Raw genomic sequence first — 25,419 nt, 5'->3', positions numbered from 1 at the left:
GCACCCATGGGAGAGGGCAGCTGGCACAGCTCTGCACCCCAATGCCCAGAGCTCCCGGCTGCCAGGACAAAGGAATTCAAGAAACAGTCCTGGCCCACACTGAGCTCAGGACATGGCATCAGCAGCCTGGGAACACAAACAGCCAGAAATGTAACACACCCGATGGGAAAGAACAGGGCAGACGCTGCTGCACTCCCTCCCCCAATTCATTGCCACCATCACCCGTGGTGGCCAAACACTAACAGAACAGATTTGGTCTTAAAATTTAACACAAAGGAATACCAAAAGCATTTCTCTCAAACCCAGGGCTCGTGGCCCCAACGTGAACCAAGAACAACCAAACAGCAGAAGTTTCAGCAGTGCTTTCCCCCCATTATAACTGACTTAGCATCTTGCTCTTAAGCTGAAAACCAGAAGTTCCATCCTCAGCATCACGGTATTGTCACAAACCAGCCCTGTAAAGTTGCCACTAAGGTTTCGGAGGGTTGTGATCAAATGAACTGCATTTCCATGCTGATTTATTTAGAAATCCCATTAATTTTGCAGAGGAGCAAAGAGCTCCTAGAGAACAAAGTGCTGGGATAAAACAAAGCCCAGCATCAGGAGGAGCTCCCCGATCCTGCTGTGCCACGTCATGACCAGAATGGCTTTTTCCCTGTCATGCAGCAAGCAGAGTGCTGTTCAGGGGTGTCCCCCGGGGTGCAGGGGCTCCAGACACCCCCAACTCCCCAGGATTGTCTGCGATGGCTCTACAAGCTGCTGCAGGGAATAGCAGCCGGCAGATGCATTAGGCACAGAGCAGTGTGGGGACAGGAGGTTTGTCTAGCACATTAAGGCACTTCAGCATCAATCCACTTCCTCTGCAGTTCGAATCTTAAGCTCAGGTACTATTTTAGGGGGATAGAAAGCTTAAGGCTTCTGGGGCTAACAGTGCCCAGGGGGAGCATTTTCAGAGTCTATTTTGGTGATGCTTTATTGCCCAGCTCCTGTTGACTACCGAAAGACTTGGATTGCATTTACCTGAGCAAAGCAGGTGCTGCTCTGCAAATGGCTACATGAGAATCCAAGCCAGAGCTGTGCAGACAGCAACTGAGGAGCCTGTAGCACCTTGATGTAATTAGCAGCTGTATAAAACTGGCACACCTGCCTGCAAAGGCCACAAATGTCCCCTGAACACTCTGATAATCCTCTGGTCCTACTAGTCACACAGGATCTGCACAGAGAGTTTTATCAGAGAGGCCAGGGCATACATTTCCTTTTAGTGATGGTTTTAACTGTCACATTTGCATGTTCAGCATTTGACATGCCTAGAAGGCAATTCAGAATTCATCTCCCAGCGTCAGAGACCACACCAGCTCCCAGCAAACACAGCATAAACACATTCCACAGGATCAAAGCCCGACACCGAAGCCCAGAATGATTCCAGTCAGCAGCTGAACACTTCTGGCAACACCCCCCCCCAGTTTCTCAGAATGGCTAAGTCACAGATCTTGTACCCGAGCAAAGGGATGGTAAAGTGCTGAATAGGTTTTGGGTTGTAGGAGCTCAAGACTCCTGGGGATTTCAAGTCTTTGTTTCCCATCTTACTTTGGGGAGTGTTCTTTACTGGGTGATGCAGTTGTCTCCCATGTCCTGAGCGTATCTGTCAGATATTGCCGTCCTTAAGTCCTCCACCTCTTTGTGAAGCTGTTTTACCTCCACCAGTTTCTTTCCAAGTCCATCGGGGCTCAGCAAATCCTCCTCCTCCTTGGCAGAGTACTGCACAGCTGTGAAGTGAGAGAGGGGAGTTACCTCACACACAACTCTGACCAAGGAGCACACACACATTTGCAACTGAGCCAGAAAAAACAATGCACATTTGCAAAAGAGGTACTACTTAACATTTAGTGATGACAGCATGCACCTTTAGAGCTAGCAAACCACAGAAAGAAGGTTCACGATCCCAGAAAGATGAGAGCCTTCAATACTAGGTGAGTTATTCAGTTCCTGTGCTGTGACAGAATGAAAGGGTTTGCTCTGCCATAAGCCCATGTACTTACAGCGAATGCCCAGGAGCAGGGAGAGGTTGGGATCCTTGCCCTGAGCCCTCTGAGTGACGATGCTGTAGACAGACTGCAAATCCTGCAGACAACTGGCCAGCTCGCTGTGCAGCTCCTGGGCCAGGCGGGCTGTCTTGACAGGCAGCGGCTGGGTCGTGAGCTCTGCCTGCCGGAGCCGTTCCTGAAGGGTCAGGTTCTTCTCAATGAGGTCCTGGTTCTGCACGGAAAGCTGAGCAAACAGACGCAGCAAGTTAGCAGGCACTCAGGACAGAATTAGCACACTTAAAGCAACATAACACAACTGCTCTGTGATGATGGGAAGCACTGAGGGCAGAAGCAGCAGGTTTACATCAAGCCCTCCAGACTCTTGGCAGATGAGCCAGTGTCAGGCCTACACGGTGTGAGCATTCTGCTTTCCTGGCTCAGATGCAACAGGAATTAAAAAAGCATCCAGGAGGTTGTGCGCCAGCTGCTCACCCCATCACTGGCCATCCCTTCCCTCGAGGGCTGCCATTGTGCTTGGCTTCCTTTAGGCTTGAGAGTGGGGCTCAGCCCTGCCCTTCAGCCAGGGCTGGAGCAGAGTTTGGACTCCTGCTCACCACCTTGCTGCCCTCAGCCAGCACGCTCAGCATCCTCCACCACAACCCGCAGCCCCCGCTGAAGTTCCCAGGGCAGAAACTGCCTTTTTCCTCCTGCTTTTGAACAGAGAAGAACTCCTTTCAGAGCATGGAAGGCCAACTGACTCTAGCAGGAAGCAGGAGAGGTTGTGCTGTTGACTGCAAATTAAGGGTCTTGTTTAAAGACAATCCATTACTCATGCAGCCGCTACGCTTGGGCACTCTAAACGCCCCCGCTCTGACCTCTTTCACAGCAGTCCGGAGTTGCTGAAGTGCATTTTCTCTTCTCATGGCTTCCTCCTTCAGAGCTTGGCTTGTCCCCTCTTCCTGGGCCACCTGTTCTTCCAGGTTCTGGAACAGACCGTGGGGAAAACAGTAAGTCTAACTCATTTCACAGCAGACTCTCAATTTTAGGTCCCTCTTCAGTCACCTCTCACCTTTACTTGCAAGGACAACTGCTCCATCTTCTTCTGCTGTTTGTCCGCAATCTGCAATCAAAAGCAGGGACATCAGAACTGGTCACACAGACTCAGTAATACCAGCAGGATTTCTCCTTCGGTAGCACAGCATCCCCACTCCTTCCTGCCCGCTTACTGCTTTAATCACTGCCTCTGTTCATAATGGACAGATTCCCTGATGAAAGGCACCTGATAAAAGGCATCATTAGAAGTATCAGCTAAAAACAAACTGGAGAAGTTGCATTCTTGTGGTTTTCCTCTCCCCTATTCTGCATTGTGTAGCTTCTCTCCAGTGTTACTGTGGAACTGCAGGGTTATCACAGCAAGAACAGCTTTAAAAACCCCTCAGTTTGGAATCCCAGAACTGCTGCTTCAGTGCAATTGTGACAGCCTATGACAACAAAAGTACCCAATCTCATTTTAGCACCTGGTGTGACTCAGTGGAAAGAAAAATGCGTGATTCCCAGCTGGGACAGCCTGTTACCTTCCTGAGACAGTCACATTCCTTCTTCAGAGAGTCATTTTCTATTTTCTGTCTCTCCCCATCCTGCGCAGGGGGTCCTCTCTCTGCATTCTTTACACACTGCTGCATCTTGTCCTGCAAGCTGAAATCAGCACAACACCGTGGGAAAACGAGCTTTATATGGGGTGTTTCCCTCACTAAACAATATGAGGAGGCAAAATGATTTTCATATTTCACATGAGGTGTCAGTCTTGCCCTGTTTGCATCCCAGCTTGCAAGCTGCCAGGGCTGTGGAGGAGTGAGTTGCTCGCCCTGGACACAGCCCTACCCACAATATCGGCACATTTGCAGAGACACAATAACGACGGATTACATAGATCCATTTTGCAAGGAGTTACAGTTGAGAGCAATAACCAGAGGACACAGACAAACCAGGTGACAAAACAGGGGTCCTGTTTCAGCCATCTGGTTCTACTCTCGGCATGCAGAATCTGAACATGGTGTTTTGGTGAGTGCTCACATTATCACCACAAACCCACAGTAACCTGGTTCTGACAGGTGGTACCATAGCTGTGCTGAATCATCACCCTTCTTGCGCAGTGATTACTTCAGCGCTAAGATGAAGTTTCTTCTAATTTTTACCTGCGCACAGTGGAAAGAAGCTCCAGCTCCTTGTGTTTTTGGGTTTCCAGCTGCATCTCTTGCTCCCTGAAAGCAGCCCGGACATCCCCAAGCTCTGTTTCCAGCGCCAGCACTGTTTCCTGCATAGCAGCGCTCTTCAGTTCAGATTCCTTCAGCTGCAACAAAGACCATCACAAGACTCTAGAGACCCCCCAGGGCTTTCACCACACACACATTTCAACTACATTCACAATTCCAATTTTTACAACCTATGTGGCAATTCTCAGCTACAGCTCAGAACACCCCTCCTCCAAAAAGGCCAGGCCACAACTTCACTCAAGCAGCTGCACAGGGGATTATCTGCAGCTGTAGAAAAGCCACCTGAGCAAGTCTCTGAAGGGTTATCATCACAACTCTGAGGAAGTTTTACCTTCTGACTCTGTTTCTGATGGTCCTCAAGGGTTGGTAAGTCAGCCAAGTATCGTTCCAGGGTCTCAATTCTCTGTTGTCTCTCCCTGTTTTGTTCTGACTCCTTCTGGCATTTCTTTTTAAGATTATTAATGTGTTTGTCTCTTCCCTTTACCTGCAAGGACAGTTACACACAAGTTTAGTTTATATAATTTCTTGTCCATTCTTCAGTCCTCCATATGCTGTCTCATTTACCCTTTTGTAAAGCACTCAACACCAAAATGCAACATCACCTCAACTCTGCAGCACTTCTGCTTGCTTAACTAAAGAGAGGCTGCTGCTTCGGTTAAAAAAAGAGGTACTGAATTACTTCTAACTGCGGGAAGAAGGTTCTTTTGCTTATAAACCAAAGAATTCTCCAAGGAGATGAGAAAATATCGACAATCACACATTGCCACAGAGAACTTACACCTAGGCACTACATTGAGAAGCTAAAAGTCAAAGAGAAAACATCTTCCTGTATCTACAGGGATCGTACCCTTTCTTCCTGTTTCTTTAACTCCTCTGCATGTTTCTGCATAGTTTCCTTTAGCGACTCCCGGATCAGCTTTGCATCCACCTCTGCGGCAGCCAGCTTTCTCTCCAGTTCAATCTTTTCCTTACTGAGGGATTCAGTCTTCTCTGTGAACTGCGCTCGAAGAAACTTGTTCTCCCGCTGCAGCTCCTGCAAAACCAGACAGCAGTGAATTCTGCCTGTTGGAGCTAACAGGCAGTTACAAACAGGCACGAGGCAGCTGTGCTGTCTCAGAGCTGTGTTCTCAGCCCTAATTCCCAAACACCACTCACCCCATTTGATATAGTGCACTATCTGTCAGTGCTGTCAGGTGTTTGTATCACTAGCACAGCTCCTAAACAAACTGTACTAATTCAGGGCTTGAAATCTCAAGAGTCACAGAAGATCTCGGAAATGACAGGTAACTGGGACCTCACACAAGGGACAGTTTTACTCTGCATAGCCCTCCTCCTTTGGAAAGGCCTCATGACAAGTGGTAGGTCCATTGGATTCAATATATATTTCTTACTGACACCCCCTTGTACCTCATTACCTGCATTCTCAACATGTAGACATCTCCGTAGGATGCTGGACAGCCGAGCATGGCACTGTGAACTTGCAGTTCACTTTCCCGGACCTTCTGCTCCAACTGGGATATGTGTTGTCTTTGTCTGTAGAAAAAAACAAACAACCCCAAAAACCAACAGATAATACACTGTTCTCAAACACACACCCTGTTTTCAATGGTAGAAAGAAATGAAACAACCAAACACAGTGCCACCATGACTCTAATGCTCCATACAGTGAAAAACAGAAGAGAAAGACAACTCTGCAACTCAGAGCCAGCCTGCAGGGAAGCAATCTGAAAGATACCCATTTCAACTTCTTCTAGAATTGGTATTAACTCTTCTCCCTTCAAAGCCTCCCCCTCAGCAATGATTATACATAAAACAACAAGCCTTACATGCTTTGGAGAATCCAGCTTGGCTGTGGAGCTTATGAGTAAAGCAAACAGACAGAAAACTCAAAGCAAGCAGAAAAAGTATTTACACCCAAATGCTGAAGGCAGTTTTCATTAGGACTCTTTCTGAAAAGCTTATGGACCACTAGCATTAGGTATGAGAAGTCTTTTTGCCAGCCCAAACTCCCAAAGAACAAATTTAAAATACAGACCTCAAAAAGCTCCCAGAAAGTCCTCAAGCAAAAAGGCAGCAGTTCTGACATTCCAGATAATTGTGAGGTAAACATAAATCTTTATGCCTTATAGAACCCAGGAAAACATAACCAAAATTTATTTATTAGAACTCTTCAGTATGACCGTCCTACTTCCAAGAGGAAGGGTAGAACTCAAAAGACAGCTGTTCTCAAAGTGTTGTTCATTGCAACAAAAAAAGCTCAATCAGGTAAAAGGGGCTCTGAGATATCAGCTTTCCTCAGTATTTTCAAAACTCTTCCTTTCCGAAAGGAAACGTACTGGAGTCCTTAAACCACATGTTGGTATCAAACTCTCACCTGTCAATGAGAAGCTCTTTCTCCTTGAGCAGGTTTTCGTTGGAATTCAGGATATTGATCCACTGAGCTGGATCATGCGTAGGCAACGAAGGAGAATACATGGGGGGGTGGTGGCAGGCACCTCCATTTTGTAACTGAAATATAAAACAAAACGAGGAGGGAGAGGTTTGTGCTCCACAGAGGTAATTGCAACATTGCTAGAGCTATTTTGCACACTGTGTGCTCATCTGCATGCCAGGGCACAGCTATTTCAGTCTGTCCATGTCCAAGAACAAGTAACTTTGCCCAAGCAGAACTGGAGATTAACAAATAATTTTAGATCACTGTGCTAGCTCACTGGAAATATTTTGTCTCTGTTAGGGTACAGCTGGTGAGAGGTGATAAACTCTTTCCATCTAATAAACTTCAGTAAGTTTTAGGCACCTTGTAAAATATATATATATATATTTATATATATATCTATTTCCTAAGTCTAGATACAGAACATGATTATTCTAGAAACTGTTCAGAACTTCTTGGCATGCTTTTTCTTCCCAGTTTGTAGCAGATGGGATATTTCACCCCTTGATCTGAACCACCGTGCAGTGCAGTAACATAATACAGGGCTGCTCTATGTCAAATGATACCCCTGACACGACACGTTGTAAAAACAGATCATTAAGTGACTTTGGGTGTAAGACAGGGAGAAGAATGAGACATATTCCCTCTGGCTTCAAAAGTCTGGGACAATGATTCCTGACTAAAGAGACAGGAAGGGTTTCAAACTCGCACACTGCCACAAGCAGCTCCCTACCTGCATTTGCTCTACTTGCAATCGCACTTTCTCCAGCTGTTGTTTCCAAGCGCTGAGCTCACAGACCCTCTCGTGCGGATGTAGCGCGCACGCTTCTGGCATCCATGCTTGAGATGAAGGAGCTACAGGTTTTGAAAAGAAACTGTTGGCCTGGAGTCCCGTTGGCATCAGCCTGCTCCCGCTCGGCCACGTCGCGTCCCGGGGCTCGCAGGCTGCGTTCACCCCAGCTGTTTGCCGGCTCTCTGGTAGCACCTTATAATGGTCCTTTCCTGCATCAGCTGCCCCAGAACTTGGATTGAACTTCTGGAACCTATGGAGAGGGTCAGTGCATGAACTATCCAGAAAGAGCGACTGGTTCAGGGTACGCTCGATGGCAGGGGTGTCAAACTTCCAAGTGTCTTCGGCTCTCATGTGATCCGAAACAGGATGCCAGGATGGCTCAAAACCATTTCCCCCTGAAGTCCCGTAGGGATGCAAGAGATCCCTGGGTGGCACCTGAGATGACTTCCCAGTGTTAAAATCTCCGTTTCTCATGAGCCCTGGGTGTTCAGCAGCAGATCCCGGCACCGCAGTGTTTGAAGTACCCCGCGAACAGCTCTGGTCTCCCGCAGAGCACGGCTTGGAGGGTGAAGCACCCAACGTAGAAGGCATAACATGGGCTGTTGGGATGGTCACTTGGGTTTTGATGGGATGGAATGAGGAACTGTCACTGGAATTGCAAAAGTCTAGGGAAAAAAAAAGAGTGATGCTCTAATTATAATCCTGAAAATATTCTGACATGAACAGCCACTCCTTTGGTGAACTTTCCAAAATAATTTTAAAAACCAAAGCTTTTCCCCCTGAACATGTCCTCCTAAGCAGCAGCAAGACTAAGGCACACCTGTATTCCCCCTTACTACAAGTTTCAGGAACCTGCTGATATTTTCTTACCACCACAAACCACAGGAAGAATCCAAGTTTAGTTCAGTACACATTTTTAATCCCTTGCTTTTAAGCTACTCTAGTATAATCTTAAATCAATAAGGTTATCTTTCTATCATAGGTTTAGAAATCAAGTCCTTTAAATTGAATAAAAAGGCTGAAACTTACTCAGCTGAACACTGAGACCTTGATTCTGTTCTGCCCGTCCCACAGCTCAGCGACTCGGACCCGTAACCAAAGCTAACAGGAGCCTTTGCTGAGCCCATGATGAGCTTCAGACACAGCTGAGCACCAGATCACCGAGCAGTTGACCTTCCAACTCCTCCAGAACGTTGCAGTAAAAGAGCTTTTTCCAGAGGCTCGAGTAATGGCTCTCGCCTTATTGCCACAGGAAATGAATTCAGCGCACGCAGCCCAACGTGAGCCCGTCCTGTCAGACGGGCACCAAACCTGGCTACGTGGACATATGGGGTTATTCTTAGCAACTCTCAAATTTCAATACAGCAACAGCAAGAGCTGAGAAAGGCAAACAGAGAAGTGCTTGTTCCCACTCCTTGTCCTGATACATTGTGTATCGCAGTGATTCCAGGTTTTTCCCAGATACACAAACTTGTTTTGTTCATGGGTTTGGCTAAAGGCCCATCCCCACGTGATGCTTCATTAAACCAATATCGGGATTGCAAGGTCACCCACCTGCTTGTAACCTCAAAGCATTGCTACAAGAAGGAGGAAAAGGTTACAATTTGAATATGACCTAAAACAGATAATGGAAAAGGCATCAAACTGCAGGAAAACTATCACAACAAAGGCACAAGACCCTCTCCTCAAAAATGAGCAGGAGGGGGAGAAAAATCTCATGACATGACTTGGCTGTGCCTCAGAACTCCAGAGAACACCACGCTACCAAGCCGCTGCAAGTACATTCACCTTGGCAAAGGGAGAAGGGACAGTACGATTTCCTTTCACAGCCCCTAAATTTATACCCCAGCATCACTCTCAGGAACTCGAGTTCTCTGAGCAGCACGCCACATGCCGATGCTGCAATCGGTTCCTTGGGTGCACGCAGGGTTGTCACAACAACATTTCTGAGTAACGTACTGTCCTGAACATCAGCTCATTCTCAGCTCTTGCAAACAAGGCTACAACATGACAAACGCTCAGAATGGCAATTTCCAAAGAGCCATCGTTTTCTCCCCACCCTCAGCATGCAACTGGATGATTTATTATCCTGAGAGAGGCTAAATGGGACACTTAAACATGCTCTAGTAATATTTCTAGCGGTATTTCCACAAGCCAGACTTTCTCCAAAGCCTTCATTTCTACTCACACATTATTAAGATCTATAGCTCATTCAAAAGGCTCATGGCAGCGTGTGAAACACATAAATGCGTCAAGTGCATTGTTTTAAAGAACAACAAACTTCCTTGCTGCTGAAGGAAGAATCAGTGAATCAACAGTGGTTTATGCCACTTTCCCAGGTGAAGATGAAAATACGCGTGGAAAGGATTGTTGGGACAAGCAATTTCACAGACTGTGCCTCAGCTGAGGGCACGGCTGCTGCATTCTCCAGTGGGAAACGCACAGCTCTTCAACTGCGGAGGCTCACGCACAAAGGCGCACTGATCTAGAGTCATCTAGAAGTTATTTCTTAAAAATCACACAAAAGACTTGCTAATTAATCACTTGTTGGTTAATGTGAACCAGCAAATCACCAAGGTGGTTCTTTTAGTCAGTTAAAAATGCTCACTACAGTTAGAAGATAACCAAGCCAGCTTAGAGAGACAGCAAGTCCCTTAGTCAGGTGTTTATATTTCAGGGAGCATATCTGTGCACTGAGGCACTGGGTTTGAAATCATCTCCAAACATCATTACACATCCTGCTCTCCCCAAGTTTTACATTCTAGGGTTAAGTGATATTGGGCTATTTAATGCTTGTCGGTCTTCTAAGAAAACTTAAAATCTTTGGCTGTGCCTGGGGGGTCCCATTCTGCCCATCACCTTCCGTGCTGTCTGAGCAGGAGGTCCCGATGCCCCCGTCCCCGCTGTCAGCCACGCTCGGACAGCGGCTGACCCGGCTCTGGAACTTCACAGACAACATCGGTGTTTTCCAATCAGTCTCCGAGAAATTACTCTTCTGACTGGTGCTGGGATCTGGAGAGAAAAAACAGGGATATTTATGCTTTAGCCAACAGACTGAAAAGACTTTTAATTATATTAAACTATACCTGATCAGTCTAGCCATGCCTAATTCCACATGCTACCAAAACCCAAACTGACCTGTGCTTGACTCCCCGTATTGTTAAAGAAATCTCTTTTGCAAAAGGAAATGGCAGCAAGCACAGGCAAGCCAAATAATATCACCAGGAGACTGAAAATCTATCTTGCCATGGAAGTCAGAAGGCAAAAGCAGTAAATTATACTCCCATTGATACTTTTGGTGATATTACACCCAGCGGATGCTCTGGTACTCAGACTAAAAAGAGCAGCAGCACTGGCAAACAGCAAAACTGCTTAAAGATACATTTATTCATTAACCATTAAGAACTCTTCCAGGTTTATCAGTTATCACTTGAGAGAGGTTCATTATCAAATGATTCTCTACCTTTGCATACCCCTGCAATTATTTTATGTTGCAGGAATAAGACATTGTGGGGGCTTTTCTAATAAAAAGCTTTTGGTAAAGAACTCTTCTAAGGGCCACATGTCTCCTCAGAGAAACTGAAATGGGATCCACCAGCAGCGTGGCTGTAAAGAGAGGATTGTCCTTACCCGAGGGAGTGTTCTGCTGGAGCCTCAGGTCCAGATGCTTCTCAAGAGCAGCCATCTTATCCATCCACCAAACTACAAGGCAATAAATGAATAAAAATCCTGTTTTAAATCAGCATAAACCAAACTCTGTTCCCACTAACCAAGCAAAGGGTACACATGTCAGCTACTCTTCATTCAGGGTAACACAGTATTCCATATTTAATTAGCACCTCCTCCCAAGAGTGTCTCTGTTTCGGCCCCGCAGCGACAGAGACAATACTTAAAAACCCCTTGCAGTTATTGTAGATTTTCTTCATGCCTGAGAAATGAGAAGAGTTTCTGCTTGCAGCATTCTCCAGGTATGCAGCAGTTCAGCAGCGCCTTTCAACTGGGGCATGTGTTATCCCCATCGTAGTTATTTATAGAGCAGCCATCACCAGGCACCTACACACTGGTTTTATGTCTGCAGAGACTAAAAATTTCCCTTTAAAAGTCTTACCTCTAAACCAGTTTGTTTCTGCCATCTGTAGAGGTCACTGAGCAACTACATGCAGAAACGCAGGCACACAAAACTTAGCCTTGCTGTTCCATAAATGGCAATCATTATCTATCCAGAGCTTTGGTGTAATTTATCTGCTTCTTTGAGTGCTTCAGACAGTGAATTTCCTGCTTCAGATGATGTGAGAATAATTTACAGCTCTCAGGCTTCCCTGTGGAAATTTGAGGCCTCTCTCCACTCCACCAGTCAAATATTAAATCCTAAATTGCCAGTGCTTACAAATTTTTGCTTACTGATTCAAAGAGCTCACAGAAACCATTAATTCTTAAAAACACAGGATAAACATTTGGAATACAACAGAATAATGAACCAGATGCAGTGTTTCACTTAGTGAAGAAACAAAACTCTTACAGCTAAGCAAAGTGCTCATTATGTTTGATTCAGGGATGTTTCAGAAATTCCTGAATTTAAATCTCAGTCTCCAGCACCACAGTCAGGCCATTGTAACAGGGAAAATCAAATGCAGCCTCTTGAAATAAAGCAACCAAGCATCCCCACCTCAGTCAGCACCACCCTCCCACAAACACCCCCCTCCCCTCCCGGGGGGCACGCACACGATCCCCAAACCACCCCTCTCCGGGCACAGGGGTGGGAAGGGGCTGCTGGGTCACGGGGAAAGAGGGAGAGCAGCGTTTTACCCGAGGGACGGGGGAGCTTGGCCGGTGCACGGAGCGACGTGAAGCCAGAGGGTGGGGGGCGGCCCTTCGCCCCTACAAGGGGATGGAGAGTGATTTGGGTGGAAGGAGGAAAAAGAGGAAGAGTTGACCCCGGAGGAGAGAGCCCAACCGCCTGCAGGGTACAGCCTGACCCCGAGGGGCCGGTCCCTGAGAGAACAGGGGGAGCCGGATCCTAAGGGGAAGAGGCCCGGCCCTGAGGGGAAAAGTGGGGAGTCGGTCCCTGAGGGGAAGTGGGGGCCGGTGAGCAGCCCGCGCCGGAGAAGGACGGATGGCTCCACCGCGGGGGCAGCACAGACAACGGTGCTGGTGCTGCCCGAGGCCCCGGCGGCGGGAGCGGCTCCCGGGCGAGCCCGACCCCTCACCTGGCTCCGCCGCCCGCCCGCGCTGCCCCGCGCGCCGCGGCAGTTACAGCCGCGGAGGGGGCGTGGCAGAGGAAACCGACTCCTGCCCCGCAGCCATTCAAGCGCGCCGGCCACGCCCCTTTCCTTCTCTCATTGGCTCGCCCGAACGCTGTTTTGCGCCCCATTGCTTCGCGGAGGGAGCGACGGCTTTTGGTAGAGGAAAAGTGTCCGCGGCCGCCAACCGTAGGGCGGAGCGTGAAGGCGCGGCACCGGCCGCTTGCCTGCGCATGCGCAGTGTCCATGGCGGTGGGACCGGGCCAGGGGTTGTCATAGAATCCCAGAATCTCAGAATGTCAGGGGTTGAAGGGACCTGGAAAGCTCACCCAGTGCAATCCCCCATGGAGCAGGAACACCCAGCTGAGGTTCCACAGGAAGGTGTCCAGGCGGGTTTGAATGCAGAGAAGGAGACTCCACAACCTCCCTGGGCAGCCTGGGCCAGGCTCTACCACCCTCACCCCCAACAAGTTTCTTCTCCAATTTAAGTGGAACCTCCTGTGTTCCAGTTTGCACCCATTGCCCCTTGTCCTGTCACTGGTTGTCACCCAGAAGAGCCTGGCTCCATCCTCCTGACACTGCCCCTTTCCATATTGATCCCCAGGAATGAGTCCCCCCTCAGTCTCCTCTTGTCCAGCTCCAGAGCCCCAGCTCCCTCAGCCTTTCCTCACACGGGAGATGCTCCACTCCCTTCAGCATCTTTGTTGCTCTTTATTGTCGATGGCAGTGGGGCCTGACCTGTCCTTGCTTCCTCTGTCCTCCCCTCCCCTGCCTGCTGCCGGTCAGACTCAGGCAGACTCAGCCTCACTGTTGCCCCCATGTTCCCTCCCAGGCTCCGCCGCCCCCTCAAGCCCCCTGGAGTCCCCCAGACCCCCTGGCTGAGGGGCCAGCCTGGGCAGCCCCCTCAGCTCAGCCCCCTCAGCCCCTGCCCGCTCAGCTGGGAAGGTCAGCGCTGCCCTTGATGCCAGCACTGCTGAGCCCTTCATTATGCCTGGCCACGTTGTGGCCCCTCACGTGTGGCGGGGGGTCACCTTCCTTCACACACAGGCGTGGTCCCAGCGGGAGCAGCGGCACCATCAGCAGCGAGTCCTTGTGGGCAATGGGGACCCTGTCCCTGCTGTGGGGCCTGGCGCTGGCCCCCATGGGCTGGGTGCTGCTGCTGGCCGCCACGGCCGCCCCACGCTGGCGAGAGCTCCACGAGCGCCCTGGCTTCCCCCGCGACCTCTCCTTCAGCGACGGCCTCTGGGAGAGCTGTGTGGAAGCGCTGGTGCAGCCGGGCCAGGCCTGTCGCACCCTCCCGGAGGACACAGCCCGTTTCTGGCCCATGCAGGTGCTGAGAGCAGCCACCGTGGGCTCGCTGCTGCTGGGGGCCCTGGCGTACGGCCTGGCCGTGCTGGGGGCACGCTGGTGGGCCCCCCCACCACGGCACAACCTGGTGGCCACTGCCGGGCTCCTGCTGGCGCTGGCGGGTGCCCTGTACCTGGGTGCCGCTGCATACATGGCTCATCGGGTGCTGGAGGACCTGGCCGACCCGCAGACCCCCCCGGCAGATCGCTTCCACCTGGGGACGTGTCTCTACCTGGGCTGGAGTGGCGGAGGGACGGAGGTGCTGGCTGGCGTCTGCCTGGCCACCAGCTTCTGCAGGAACAGGGGGCTCGTTGGGGAGGCAGCTGCTGCCCCTTACGAGGTGGATTATTGAGGCGCTGGGACAGACGATGCCACTCACTGGGGAGCACCAGCAGCTCCTCAGGCTCCTGCTGTGGTCACCCTGCACCCCTGGACACCCCCCAGACCATCACCGTGTGGAAGAGGTGGGTCCATTCCAGATCTTACCTCCTCGTTGGTAATTTTTCACTTATTAATAAAAACAAGCTGGTGTTGATGCTTCCTTGCATGTTACTTGATTGTGCTTTAATCCTTAGCAGGGTTTAGTCACTGCAGCCAAATAGCGACCCATACCAGCTCTCTGTGAGGGGCTGGGGGACACAGTGAGGTGCAGGACCCCTCCTCCATTTCCAGGCTGACCACATCTCCCCCCTCACACGCAGCACAAAGCCCTCAGAGCACCCCAGCCCTCCCTGAGATGTTTTCCCATCTCCATCGCCCTCCCTGACCTCACAGCCCCACTGAAGACCGTCCCTGTCCCCCCACCCCATGGGTGGGTATCATCACCCCCAGCACTGGGCTGGCACAGCCTGTGAGGAGGGGACAGCAGGGCACAACGGGGTGCCACAACCCCTCCAGGACGGTGACACACGGGTAGGGACCGCTGTCACTGCAGGGACATTGCAACACCAAGAAAACCCACGATACAATCAGCCCTCATCGACATGGTTTTATTTACAGCAGAAGAGACCCTGGCAGCACCGCGCCGGGGACACGTTCCTCCAGGAAAAGGCCCTCGTTGGCAGCCGAGGCAAAATGTCCTCGAACAAAGCAAGACCATCACTGCAACATCCCACACCAGGGACAGGGGATGGAGCAGAAGCCAATTCTCCTGTGGCAAGTCCGCGCTGGGGGCTGAGTCCTCAAAAATATCATCACTCGCCCCGTGCACCCACCCCAGCATGAGCAGAGCACCTGCTTTGTTCCCGCTGCACTAGGATGGTTTTTGGCAATGATTTACGTCAGAGAGGTCCCAGCGGGGTGTCAGGGTTCGGCTGCCTCTTTTGGGAGGCCCTGCTCAGCCCCAAGCCCCCCATCGCTGTCCTGGCCCCCCTGCCCTGCCCAGCACTCCCGCAGCTCCTGGTACAGCTCCTGGTGCTCGTCCTTCCAGCGTGTGAACTTCTCCGAGGTGAGCGCGGCATCGCTCAGCAGCTGCTCCAGAGCATGCAGCTCCTCCAGCTTCGCCTGCCCAGAGCAACAGCGTGTTTTGGGGTGGCTGCCAATGAGCCATGAGGGTTTGGGGGCGGTCAGGAGGATTTGTGGGGCTGTCAGGGGCCTCCCACCTTGAGCGTGCTCTGCAGGGCCCGCACCGTGTGCACCTTCTCGTTGATGTGGGGGTTCTTGTTGCGGCGGATGAAGGACTTGCGGCACTGCTCCTGCGTCAGGAACCGCTGCCGTCCGATGAGGGACACCCCTCCCTGCTTCAGGCACTGCATCAGGCACTCGAGATCCTCCCCTGCGGAGTCTGGGGGAGGAGAGAAGGCACCGTAGCAGGGGGGCAGCCCCCAAAACCTCATGGGGCTGCCCACAGCCTGAGTGCATCCCGAGGTAATACACCATTCACACTTAAATACATCCCACATTACCCTTCCAGTGCACACACATACAAAAGGGTGTCCCTAGCTTTGATTAAAGGGTGCACACAGGGTGACAGATGCCACCCCCCGGTACCTACCCATGGGTGAGCCGGGCCGGGGGCTGCCCTGGGGGCTGCTGGCTGCACTGCTGGGCTCCCCAGCTGCGAACAGCTGGGCTTTCTCCGGGGCGTTTGGCGGCCTCTTCCTCGGCTGGGGGAGACAGGAGATGTGAGATGAGACAAGGATCCTCCATCCCCTCTCTACAATGTCCCCTAAGGCCACTCACCGAGTCGCATCCATGCCTGGGGGACTCGTCATCAGGGTCCTCAGCTTCTGTCTCGCTGTAGCAGTCTGGAGGTGTTTAAAAGACGTATAGATGAGGTTCTTAGGGATGTGGTTTAGTGCCAGAGTTAGGTTGGACTTGATGATCCTAAGGGTTTCTTCCAACCAAAATGATTCTATGATTCTATTCTGGAGGCCACGGTAAGAAGACAGTGGGAGCAGGAATCCCTGGGCTGCCCCTCAAATCCTCCCTAGGGCTGAGCATCACCCCAGCCCTCCTCTTCATCACCCCAGCCCTCCTCTTCATCACCCTGGCCCTCCTCCTCATCACCCCAGCCCCCTCTCAGGCAGCATTTCTCACATTTCCCCAAATTCATGAGCCAAGTTCCCTGTGGCTCCCCGCAGGGTGCCCATCTCTCGCAGGAGAACTGACCCCGTCTCCCACTCCTGGAAGGACCCATTACCTTCCTCCCTGTCTGGGACGGACTGATGGGCCAGCGTGTACTTCATTTTGGCTGTCACCAGGTGACTGACCCACCTGGGGAAAGAAAGGATGGACAGACAGACAGAGGGTCATGGCCGGCTCGGTGTGGTGGGACTGTCACCGGCTGGCGTGTCACTCACATGCTCAGATCCGCCAACGTCTCTGCGGCGAAGACAAAGGGCTTGTACCTCTGATGGGAGAGCTGGAACACGCTGCGGGAGGACAAGCGAGCGGCTGCCCTTGCTGCTGCGGTTACCCAGCCCTGAGCCCCCAGACAGCCCCCGGTGCACCACAGCCCCCCACCCCACCCAGCTTTTCCCTGCCCGTTGGAGACGCTCCCATCCTCAGCCTTGTCCCAGTAACACCAGTAGCGCAATGCACATCTTGCCCAGAGTGTGGGCTCCTGTATTGCAAGACTGTCAGTCCTGCCAGCCCCATGGAGTCCCCATCAGCCCCATGGGGACCCCATCAGCCCTGTGGGGATCCCGCCAGCGTGGGGACATGAAGGTGGCACCCAGCAGTGCCCATCAGCACGTCTGCCAGCCAGGAGGTCCATGGAGAGACAGACCCCACTCACTATTTCTTCTTCTGCTCCCTTGTGCTCTCCAGGTCGTAGGTGGCCACGTTGATGAGTCCCACAGCCTTCTCATCCTGCCAGGGAGACAGTCGTGTCCACCACCTGCCCCGGCAAAGCCTGCGGGTGAGGACACCCCGTGTCCCCACTCACGTTGGGGTGATGGTACCAGTAGAGCGTGTGGCCCTTCAGCACAAACCAGCAGCGCTTCCACTTCTGGGCCATGAAGCCCACGTGGTCCTTCTTCTTGAGGAGCCAGCCATCGCAGTCCACCCGGCCCAGGTCCCGGCACGAGACCCGCCGGCGGCTCAGCCGGGTCGCCACTCCTGCGCCATTTTGGGGGGGAATCATGAGCAGGGAAGGGGGAGCAGGAGGAGAGCCCATGGAGCCCCGTTCACCCTGGCGCGGTCCTGCTCACCTTTTGGTCTGCGTCCCCTCTGGGGGCTGCCCTGGATGGGGACACAGGGACAAGCAGTTAGGGACGATGTGGGCAGGCGAGGGTAAAATTAGCTGAGCCCCCCCAGAAGCACTCCCAGCCTCTTAGGGACCCCCAACTCACCCCATAGCAGTGAGCTTGGAGGGGAACCCACCCCATGGATGAGCATTTTACCTCCCAGCTCACACAGGACATGAAGTCCCACATGTCCCCGCTTGGTGTCCACCCAGGGACCCCCTGAGGCTCAGAGCTCCTCTGCCCCCAGCTCTCACCTCCCCAGTGAGCTCGCTGGGCTCTGCACCCCCAGCCCCCGCAGTGGGGGCTGACGTGGGGCTGAGCTCTGCGGTGCAGGGTCTGGCAGCAGCAAGGGTGCCCGGGGAGGATGGGGTGCCCAGGCGGGTGCTCGGGGCAGATGGGGTGTCCAGTGGGTTGCTCAGGGAGGTTGGGGTGTCTGGTGGGGTGTCTGGGGGGGTGCCCAGCGAGGTGCCACCCTCCCACGCTGCCCCCTCTTCCTCCGCACCTGCAAACAGGGAGCGGGGCTGCAGTCTCCCATTTTAGGGGGCAGAAACCGCTCCATCCCCGGACACCCCCTTGGATCCCCTCCTACCGCAGCCGGGCAGCCCCGGCAGCTGCCCCACGTCCGCCCCGCGCAGCCTCGGGTGCCGCTCGTCCTCTCCCTCCTCCTCCTCCGTTGCAGGGTCTGGCGCAGAGTCCGGCCCCGAGTCCAAGTCGGCAGCAGCACTGGAGGAAAAGGGATCGCTGAGCCGAAAATCCCCTCAACCGCTGTGGGGGTCTCGCTATCGGTCTCCAGCCGACCCTGCACTCGCTTGGGGCACCCGCGGTTCTCCCCGTCTGAGGCCCAGCAGGGCTGGAGGTGACAGCGGTGGCCCAGCACCGGCTCCACCGGCCGCCGTGCTCCCCGCCGCCGGCTCCAAACGCCTTTCCATTCCGGGAGAGGAGAAGGGTCATGTCTAAATATAGTTTCAACCCCATTAAAACGTTACCAAGTGAATGAATTACAAACACAACCACTTTTTTTTTGTTCCTTAACACCACTGGTGGTTTCCCAGACTGCTCGCAGGCAACAATCACACTGCCGGCACCTTCCCCCCCAAAATAGTGGGGAAGGGGCCTTGGGTGCACCCAAGACAGTCTTGTTGGGGTGTCAGGGTTTGGGGCTCACCTGGAGCTCAGGGACACGGGGCTGCCTGGGCACTCGCTGCTCCTGGCACCGGGGGAATCCGCAGCGTCTGAAAATGCTCGGGGGAGCTGTGGATGGAGCATCAGGAGCAGTCGCACCCCTCCAGGGTCCCCCAGAGCTTTGGGGACCGACACGCGGCTCTGAGCATCCCTGCCTGGCTCCCAGCACAGCGCAGCGCGGCACTGGGGCTGGACTGGGAGCACTGGGATCGCTCACCTGCTGCCTGGGCGAGGGGGGCGAGTCGGGCGGGTCGAGGGGGATCTTCTTCAGCACCAGCGTCACCTCACCCGCCTTCTCCAGCAGCTTCTTCTCCAGGTTGTCGCGTGTCCAGCCCACCTGCACACACACCCTGGTGACCCATGGGACACAGCCCCAGCCCCACGGCTGCCCCACAGCCACCCAGCCCCATGCACCCTCCCAGCTCCATGGCTCCCGTGTCCCCAAAACCCTCCCTGGCTGCAGCTCCGGTGTCCCAAACATCCTCCCTGGTCATAGACCCCACAAATGTCCCTGCCATGGTTCCTGTGTCCTGCACATGTCCCCAGCCGCAGCTCGCATGTCCCCCAAATCCTCCTCTGCAGCAGTTTCCCCATCTCCCCAAACCCCCAGCAATAGCTCCTGTGTCCCCCAAACTCCCAGCAACAGCTCCTGTGTCCCCCAAACCCCCAGCAATGGTTCCTGTGACTTACAAACCCCCAGCAATGGTTCCTGTGTCCCGCAAACCCCCAGCAATAGCTCCCGTGTCCCCCAGACCTGCAGGTCACAGTTTCCCCATCCCTTCAAATCCACCCAGCTGCAGGTCCTGTGCCCCAACAAATGCTCCCAGGTACAGGTCCTGTGTCCACCCAGATTATCCCCCCTACAGCCTCCATGTTTCCCCAAACCCCCCGGCCCTGCAGTTCCCCGTCCATGACTTCACTGCCAAAACCAGCACCCCTGTTGAGCCCCCGTCCTCCCCGACTCACCACAACCTGCTCGTTGACCTGCACGATCTCATCTCCGGGCAGGATGAGACCCCCGTGGGCAGCCAGACCCTGGGGCAGAGACAGGGGGAGCAGGGTGCCCAGGCGCTCACCCCCCCAACCAACCCGCACTCAGGAGCTCTCCCGCCTGGGGACAACTGGGGTTTAACCATTAACCAGAGCCTGACCTCGCACAGCACCGGCCGGAGCGGCTGGTGGATCGGGGTGCAGGGGGGGCTCCCACTGGGGCACGGGCTGTGCTCACTCATGAGATGAGTTGCACGGTCTCAGCTGCAGGCAGCCCCCCAAGCTCTGGGTCAAGGGGGACCCTAAGGGGCTCGCAGGGTCTGGCTGGGCTGCAGCCGGGATGTGGGGTGTTCCCCAGGGCAGGCGCTAAAAGGGGGTGACTGGGGACAGGGCAGCATAGGGGGTGTGACACACTGTCCCCCACTCACCTCCGAGGGGGTGGCAGACACGAAGTGCAGGCGGGAGCTGGTGGAGGTGATCTCGAGGCCCTGGGGGGACAGGGGGGAGGCGTGAGGGGGCACAGGGGGTGGCCAAGGGTCCCGGCGCAGTGTGGGGCACAGGGGACTCACCAGCAGGGCAGTGGGGAGCGGCGGGGGGCTCCCCAGGGGGTCAGCGGGCAGCGTTGGGGTGTCAGGGGATGTTGGGGGGCTCTCCCACAGGCTGGGGGGCAGTGTTGGGGTGTCAGGGGACACTGGGGGGCTGTTCTGGTGGGTGGGGGGCAGCAGCAGCCCCACGCGCTGCAGCACAGCCCTGCGGTCCAGCAGTGCGGGGGGGCTGCAGCCCACGATGTTCTCGCAGATGCCCACGATGTGCTGGCACTGTGGGTGACGGGGGGTTCAGGGGGGCCCTGGCAGCACCAGACCCCCCCCACACCTGCCACCCCCTCCTCACCCAGCACTTACAATCTGCAGGATCCGGCTGTCCCTCTCGGCCACGGGACAGTCCTGCAGGGACAAGACGGGGCGGTTAAGCGGGACAGGGCGGATTCAGCCCCTCTCCATCCCAACTGTGGGGGCCCATGGGGTACCCCGCTGTAACACATCCCCCCTCACCCCAGTTCTCCACCCCGCTCCATCAGGCAGAGTTCTGGGGGACAGGAGAGCGGCCGGCTGGCTCCCCCTGGCACCGTGCCCATCACCGCGGCCTCAGGGCAGCGTGCCCCCCCCGGGCACCCACCTCCTGCAGCGTCTCTACCAGCTGGGCACAGAGAACAACGATGTCCCTGCTGGCTGAAAAGTCATTCAGGGTGGAGAACAGGTACCTGGGGGGGCAGAGAGCTCAGCCCCAGGAGCGGGGGCACCTGGCACCCATGGGTGCTCTCACTTCCCCCCCAGACCTGTTGAGCCAGGAGAAGAGCCCCTTGGCAGCCCCCAGCAGCTCGACGACGTGGGCCAGGAGGGTGAGGGGGGGTGGCTGGGGGGCAGCCCCCCCCGGTGACCCCCGCAGCACCAGGCTCTGGGTGCCCTGCGCCAGCTCCCGCAGCTGCTCCGTCAGTGTCCGCAGGCTGGTGCTCGCCAGCCCTGTGTCCTGGGGGGACAGGGACGCTGGGGGACGGGAGGGCAGCGGGGGACTGTGGGGTGAGCCCTTGTCCCCACCTTCACCCAGCCCAGGAGTCCCCCAAATCTCACCTCTACCCAGCTCAGGGCATCCCCCTGTCCCCATCTTCACCCAGCCCAATGTGCCCCCACATGTCCCTGTCCATTCGAAGTGCCACCGTGTCCGCCATCTACACCCAGTGCAAGGTGTCCCCAAGTCCCCACTTCCACCCAGCCCAGGGTGCCCTCACATACCCCCCTCCAACCAAAGGTTCCCCCATGTCCTCCCCTTCTACCCAGTCCAGGGTTCCCCCAAATCCCGCTTCTACCCAGCTCCAGGTGCCCCCATGTCCCCCACTTCCACACAGCCCAGGGTGCCCCCACATCCTGCCCTCCAGCCAAAGGTTCCCCCATGTCCCCCTCTCCACCCAGCCCAGCGTGTCCCAATGTCCCCCTCTCCACCCAGCCCAGCATGTCCCCATGTCCCCCCTGTCCACCCACACCAGGGTGCCAATGTGTCCCCACCTTCACCCCGCCCAGGGTGCCCCCATATCCTCCTCCTCTAGCCCAAGGTGCCCCCATGTCCCCCCTACCCCAGGGTGCCCCCACACCCACCCCGCAGCACCCATGGGTGCCGTGTCTCACCAGGTCTCGCAGCAGCTCCACGGCCTCCAGCAGCAGCTCCTGGTGGCCCAGCTGCCGCATGCCCAGCGCCTCCAGCGCCCCCGCCGACAGCGCCAGCAGCTGGGGCCCCCCCAGCCCCCAGGCCTCGAAGGGGTACCCCTGCAGTGCCGCGTCCAGCCCTGCGCACAGCCCTGCCCTAGCGCCAGCACCCCCGCTGGTGTCCCCGCTGCCCCCCGGCCGGGTGACCCCAGTGCGGTGACACCCGCTGCCGTGAGTGCTCTCTCCGTGCAATGAGCTTGTCCAGTCTCAGTGCAGATGATGGGGCAGCCAGACGCCCTCCCCACCCCACAGATCCAGGAACCGAACCCACAGGGACAAGGGGTGAGGGACAGGAAAGCGCTGCCACCCCACAGCCACCCGTGTGTCCCCAAACCAGGGACAAGCCCCCCACCCGATGGCCACCAGTGGGGTGTCCCCGGGGGGGCAGCCAGGGGACGGGGGTCTCACCTCGGAGCCAGGCGGCCACCCGCGCAGGGCCCCAGGTGCCCACGGGCTCCATGGCGGCCGAGGCGGAACCGGCGGCGGGAGCGGCCGCTCACCTGCGCCAGGGCCGGGCCCATTGGCGCACCCGTGTGCCGCTCACCGCGGGCTCCCGGCGCCGTCCGCCCAGCACGGCCCGCGGGGCGAGGCCGCCCGGCGCACCCCGGTGAGTCACGGGCCGGACGGTGACACACGGCTGCTGCCGAAACCCCCCGGGGACACGACATGGGCCCCCCCGCCTCAGTTTCCCCTCAGCTGCGGGATGAGGTGTCCCCCAATGAGTGTGTGCAGGGAGGGCTGAGTCCCAACAGAACTCATGACACTGGTGGGTGTCCCCCCGGTGCGCTGTGAGCAACAGGTTTGTCCCCATAGACCCTGCGAGAGCCTCTGCTCAGACCCTTCCACACGGGGTGTCCCCAAGTCCCCCCTTCCACCCAGCCCAGGGTTCCCTCACATCCTCCCCTCCAGCCAAAGGTTCCCCCATGTCCTCCCCTTCCACCCAGTCCAGGGTGCCCCCAAATCCCACTTCTACCCAGCTCCAGGTGCCCCCATGTCCCCACTTCCACACAGCCCAGGGTGCCCCCACATCCTGCCCTCCAGTCAAAGGTTCCCCCATGTCCCCTGCTCCACCCAGCCCAGCGTGTCCCCATGTCCCCCCTGTCCACCCACACCAGGGTGCCAGTGTGTCCCCACCTTCACCCCGCCCAGGGTGCCCCCATATCCTCTTCCTCTAGCTCAAGGTGCCCCCATGCCTCCCCCACACTTCGGGGGGGTCGCACCCCCCCAGCACAATTCCCACCCCCTCCTTTGCAGTGGGGAAACTGAGGCAGGGGCAGCCCACATACAGGGGCTGCAGCAGGGCTGCCCCCGCCAAGCCCAGCTCTCCCGCTCCCCAAATGTGCCCTGGGCTGGCCGTGGCCCCCCCGCCAGCTCCTCACCACCCGTCCCCCCCCGCCCCGGCGTGTGCGCTCGGGGGAGCAGCGGGCGCTGATCGGGGCTGACAGCCGCTCGCCGGGTACGTGCCGCCCTCTGCGAGGGGCCCGCGGGGACGACGGGCGGGTGACGGGCACAGACACCCCTCGCGGTGACCAGGACCAGGGTCCCGGGGTTGGGGGGGGCTCAGCCCCGCTGCTGCAGCTGCCCCCCAGGGCCTGATCCTGCCACTCCCCGCCACGCCATGATCATCCGCCCCAAGCGCTTGACGCCGGGGTATTTCCGTCTGCTCCAGGTAAGGGGGGAACAGGGTCAGGGGCATTCCCTGGGGACCCCCAGGACCTGTCTGTGCTGCCCCCCAGCCCTGCTGGCTGTGGGGTTTGCACCCAGCTCTGAGCTGGCAGTGTGGGTGCTGCGGTGAAGCCCCAGAAGTGCTGCATGGGGAACCCCAAAAGCACCCTTGCACACCCTGGGGGGGTCACAAAGCTGGGGTCACAAAGTCCCAGCTCCCCGGTCCCTGTCCCAAGGGGTTTGGGGTCTCAGCGCTCCCCTCTCGTCTCTCCCCGCAGATGCAGCTGGCGGCGGGGCAGGGGGCCGAGCCGGGGGGGCGGCTGCTGACCCCCCTGGCGCTGCTGCTGGCGGCCGCCGGGCTCTGCCTCTCCATCTACAGCGCCCGCAGGATGGCCGGCCCCGCCAAGGCCCCGCCGCAGCCCTGAGGGGGCTGTGGGGACGGTCCCCAAGGGCTGCCGGGGTTCCCCCTCCACCCGCTGCCACCCGTGAGCGGAGCTGCCGGACGCGGATCCTTTCCAGCCCATCTGCGCCACATCCAGCCCTTCCCCTCCCTCCGTGGGGGGCAGCACGACGCCCCTGGGGCTGGGGGACACACACCCTGTCCCCCCCAAATTTTGGGAATCAGTTCAATGACTGGGAGCTGCCGGCTGAGCTCCTGACCCGGCTACTGCGAGACGCCAGGATCCAGCCACAGGACCGCAATGGACAGACAGACGGATGCTGGAGCCGGGTGCTGCTTCCATCTCTATCTCCCCAATAAGCAGAAGGGTCTGGGGGGCCCCTTGCACCCCACTGGCAGCCACGCATCCCCCATCCCTGCAGTGACCACAGCCAGCCCAGCCCCACGGAAAGGAGGTCAGCGCCAAGCGCCATTAGGTAACATGGGGTGGGGGGGGCGATGGGAACATGAGGCCGGTGACGTGTCCCCTGGGCACGCGCACCCCCCGGGATGGGGTCTGCGACCCTCCCGGCCCCCTCGCACCCACCCAACCTGACAGAGCTGCCTTTAGTGAGACACTAACAGATTTAGTCAGCTCCGTGTCCCCAGGCCGGGGGGATGGACACAAATCCGGGCAGGCTGTTCGGAAATAAACCCTTTCCTGCCAAGCACAGCTGTGTTGTCGTGCTGCCTTTCTGCTGCTCCAGCCCCGCGCCCTGTCCCTGGGGTTTTGCTGCCGTCACCGAGACCACTCTGCAGGAATTCACGGCAGAGGGTGGTGGCATCGTCACACAAAGTCCGGCAGGGTCACCGGTGGGACCACAGCAGCACTGAGCTGGTGGACCTGAGGGGAGGAGGCTGATCACACCACACGCAGCCCCAGCCCTCTACGAACATGAAATCACTCACCAGCATTGAGTTTTAGGGGACAGGAGCCTAAAAGTGTCCCTGCCCGGGGGGACACCAGCACTCCCTTCTCAAGGAGCAAAGGGGCAGAGTCCGCACCCCAATGAGCTGCTCGCTACAGACCCATGTGCTTGATGAAGTGTCCCTTCAAGCACATATTCCCCCACAAAAAGCAGCCC

At 56.2% G+C, this 25,419-nt stretch overlaps 2 protein-coding genes across 8 annotated transcripts; both read right to left on the bottom strand.

Annotated features, from left to right (window-relative positions):
- Nucleotides 1-501: 501 nt before the first annotated feature.
- Nucleotides 502-12,816, bottom strand: CEP85 (centrosomal protein 85). Of its 4 annotated transcripts, none has more exons than XM_065857152.2 (14): nt 12,732-12,816; nt 11,155-11,226; nt 10,384-10,536; nt 7,465-8,189; nt 6,672-6,805; nt 5,713-5,830; nt 5,145-5,330; nt 4,629-4,781; nt 4,220-4,374; nt 3,599-3,719; nt 3,094-3,144; nt 2,900-3,007; nt 2,040-2,268; nt 502-1,766 (listed from the first exon to the last, which is right to left on the bottom strand). In XM_065857152.2, the coding sequence occupies exons 2-14, from the start codon at nt 11,216-11,218 to the stop codon at nt 1,603-1,605; spliced, it is 2,361 nt and encodes a 786-aa protein (XP_065713224.1). In that variant the 5' UTR covers nt 11,219-11,226; nt 12,732-12,816; the 3' UTR covers nt 502-1,602. The 4 variants fall into 4 exon arrangements, with proteins under 4 accessions (XP_065713224.1, XP_065713225.1, XP_071655058.1 ...); XM_065857153.2 differs by lacking the exon at nt 12,732-12,816 and adding an exon at nt 12,331-12,703; XM_071798957.1 differs by lacking the exon at nt 12,732-12,816 and adding an exon at nt 11,633-12,192.
- A 2,268-nt stretch (nt 12,817-15,084) lies between these two features.
- Nucleotides 15,085-22,699, bottom strand: CNKSR1 (connector enhancer of kinase suppressor of Ras 1). 4 transcript variants are annotated; one of them, XM_065857183.2, is made up of 21 exons: nt 22,639-22,699; nt 22,153-22,310; nt 21,309-21,499; nt 21,149-21,233; nt 20,875-20,916; nt 20,542-20,790; nt 20,401-20,460; nt 19,949-20,017; nt 19,200-19,319; nt 18,966-19,051; nt 18,390-18,523; nt 18,055-18,302; nt 17,765-17,795; nt 17,500-17,672; nt 17,350-17,423; nt 16,913-16,984; nt 16,753-16,826; nt 16,293-16,357; nt 16,105-16,216; nt 15,713-15,894; nt 15,085-15,614 (listed from the first exon to the last, which is right to left on the bottom strand). In XM_065857183.2, the coding sequence occupies exons 1-21, from the start codon at nt 22,688-22,690 to the stop codon at nt 15,414-15,416; spliced, it is 2,478 nt and encodes an 825-aa protein (XP_065713255.1). In that variant the 5' UTR covers nt 22,691-22,699; the 3' UTR covers nt 15,085-15,413. The 4 variants fall into 4 exon arrangements, with proteins under 4 accessions (XP_065713255.1, XP_065713254.1, XP_071655235.1 ...); XM_065857182.2 differs by having other exon boundaries at nt 20,401-20,790; XM_071799134.1 differs by having other exon boundaries at nt 17,350-17,451; nt 17,546-17,672; nt 20,401-20,790.
- Between the last annotated feature and the right edge of the window lie 2,720 nt (nt 22,700-25,419).

This window comes from Patagioenas fasciata, chromosome 25 (genome assembly GCF_037038585.1).
Source record: "Patagioenas fasciata isolate bPatFas1 chromosome 25, bPatFas1.hap1, whole genome shotgun sequence".
Classification (NCBI taxonomy): domain Eukaryota; kingdom Metazoa; phylum Chordata; class Aves; order Columbiformes; family Columbidae; genus Patagioenas; species Patagioenas fasciata.
This window is presented reverse-complemented; position numbering and strand designations above follow the sequence as displayed.

Excerpts from the sequence above, each read along its gene's own strand:
- CNKSR1 (XM_065857182.2), bottom strand. The coding sequence starts at position 22,690 with ATGGAGCCCGTGGGCACCTGGGGCCCTGCGCGGGTGGCCGCCTGGCTC. Across the intron at positions 18,524-18,965 it reads CCCGTGTCCCTGAGCTCCAG|TGCTGCTGCCGACTTGGACT; the intron begins GTGAGCCCCAAA and ends CTTTTCCTCCAG. Across the intron at positions 16,985-17,349 it reads AGGGAGCAGAAGAAGAAATA|CGTGTTCCAGCTCTCCCATC; the intron begins GTGAGTGGGGTC and ends GTCCTCCCGCAG.
- CEP85 (XM_071798957.1), bottom strand. The coding sequence starts at position 11,657 with ATGGCAGAAACAAACTGGTTTAGAG. Across the intron at positions 5,831-6,671 it reads AAAGAGCTTCTCATTGACAG|ACAAAGACAACACATATCCC; the intron begins GTGAGAGTTTGA and ends TTTTTTCTACAG. Across the intron at positions 5,331-5,712 it reads TCTACATGTTGAGAATGCAG|GAGCTGCAGCGGGAGAACAA; the intron begins GTAATGAGGTAC and ends CTGGTTTTGCAG.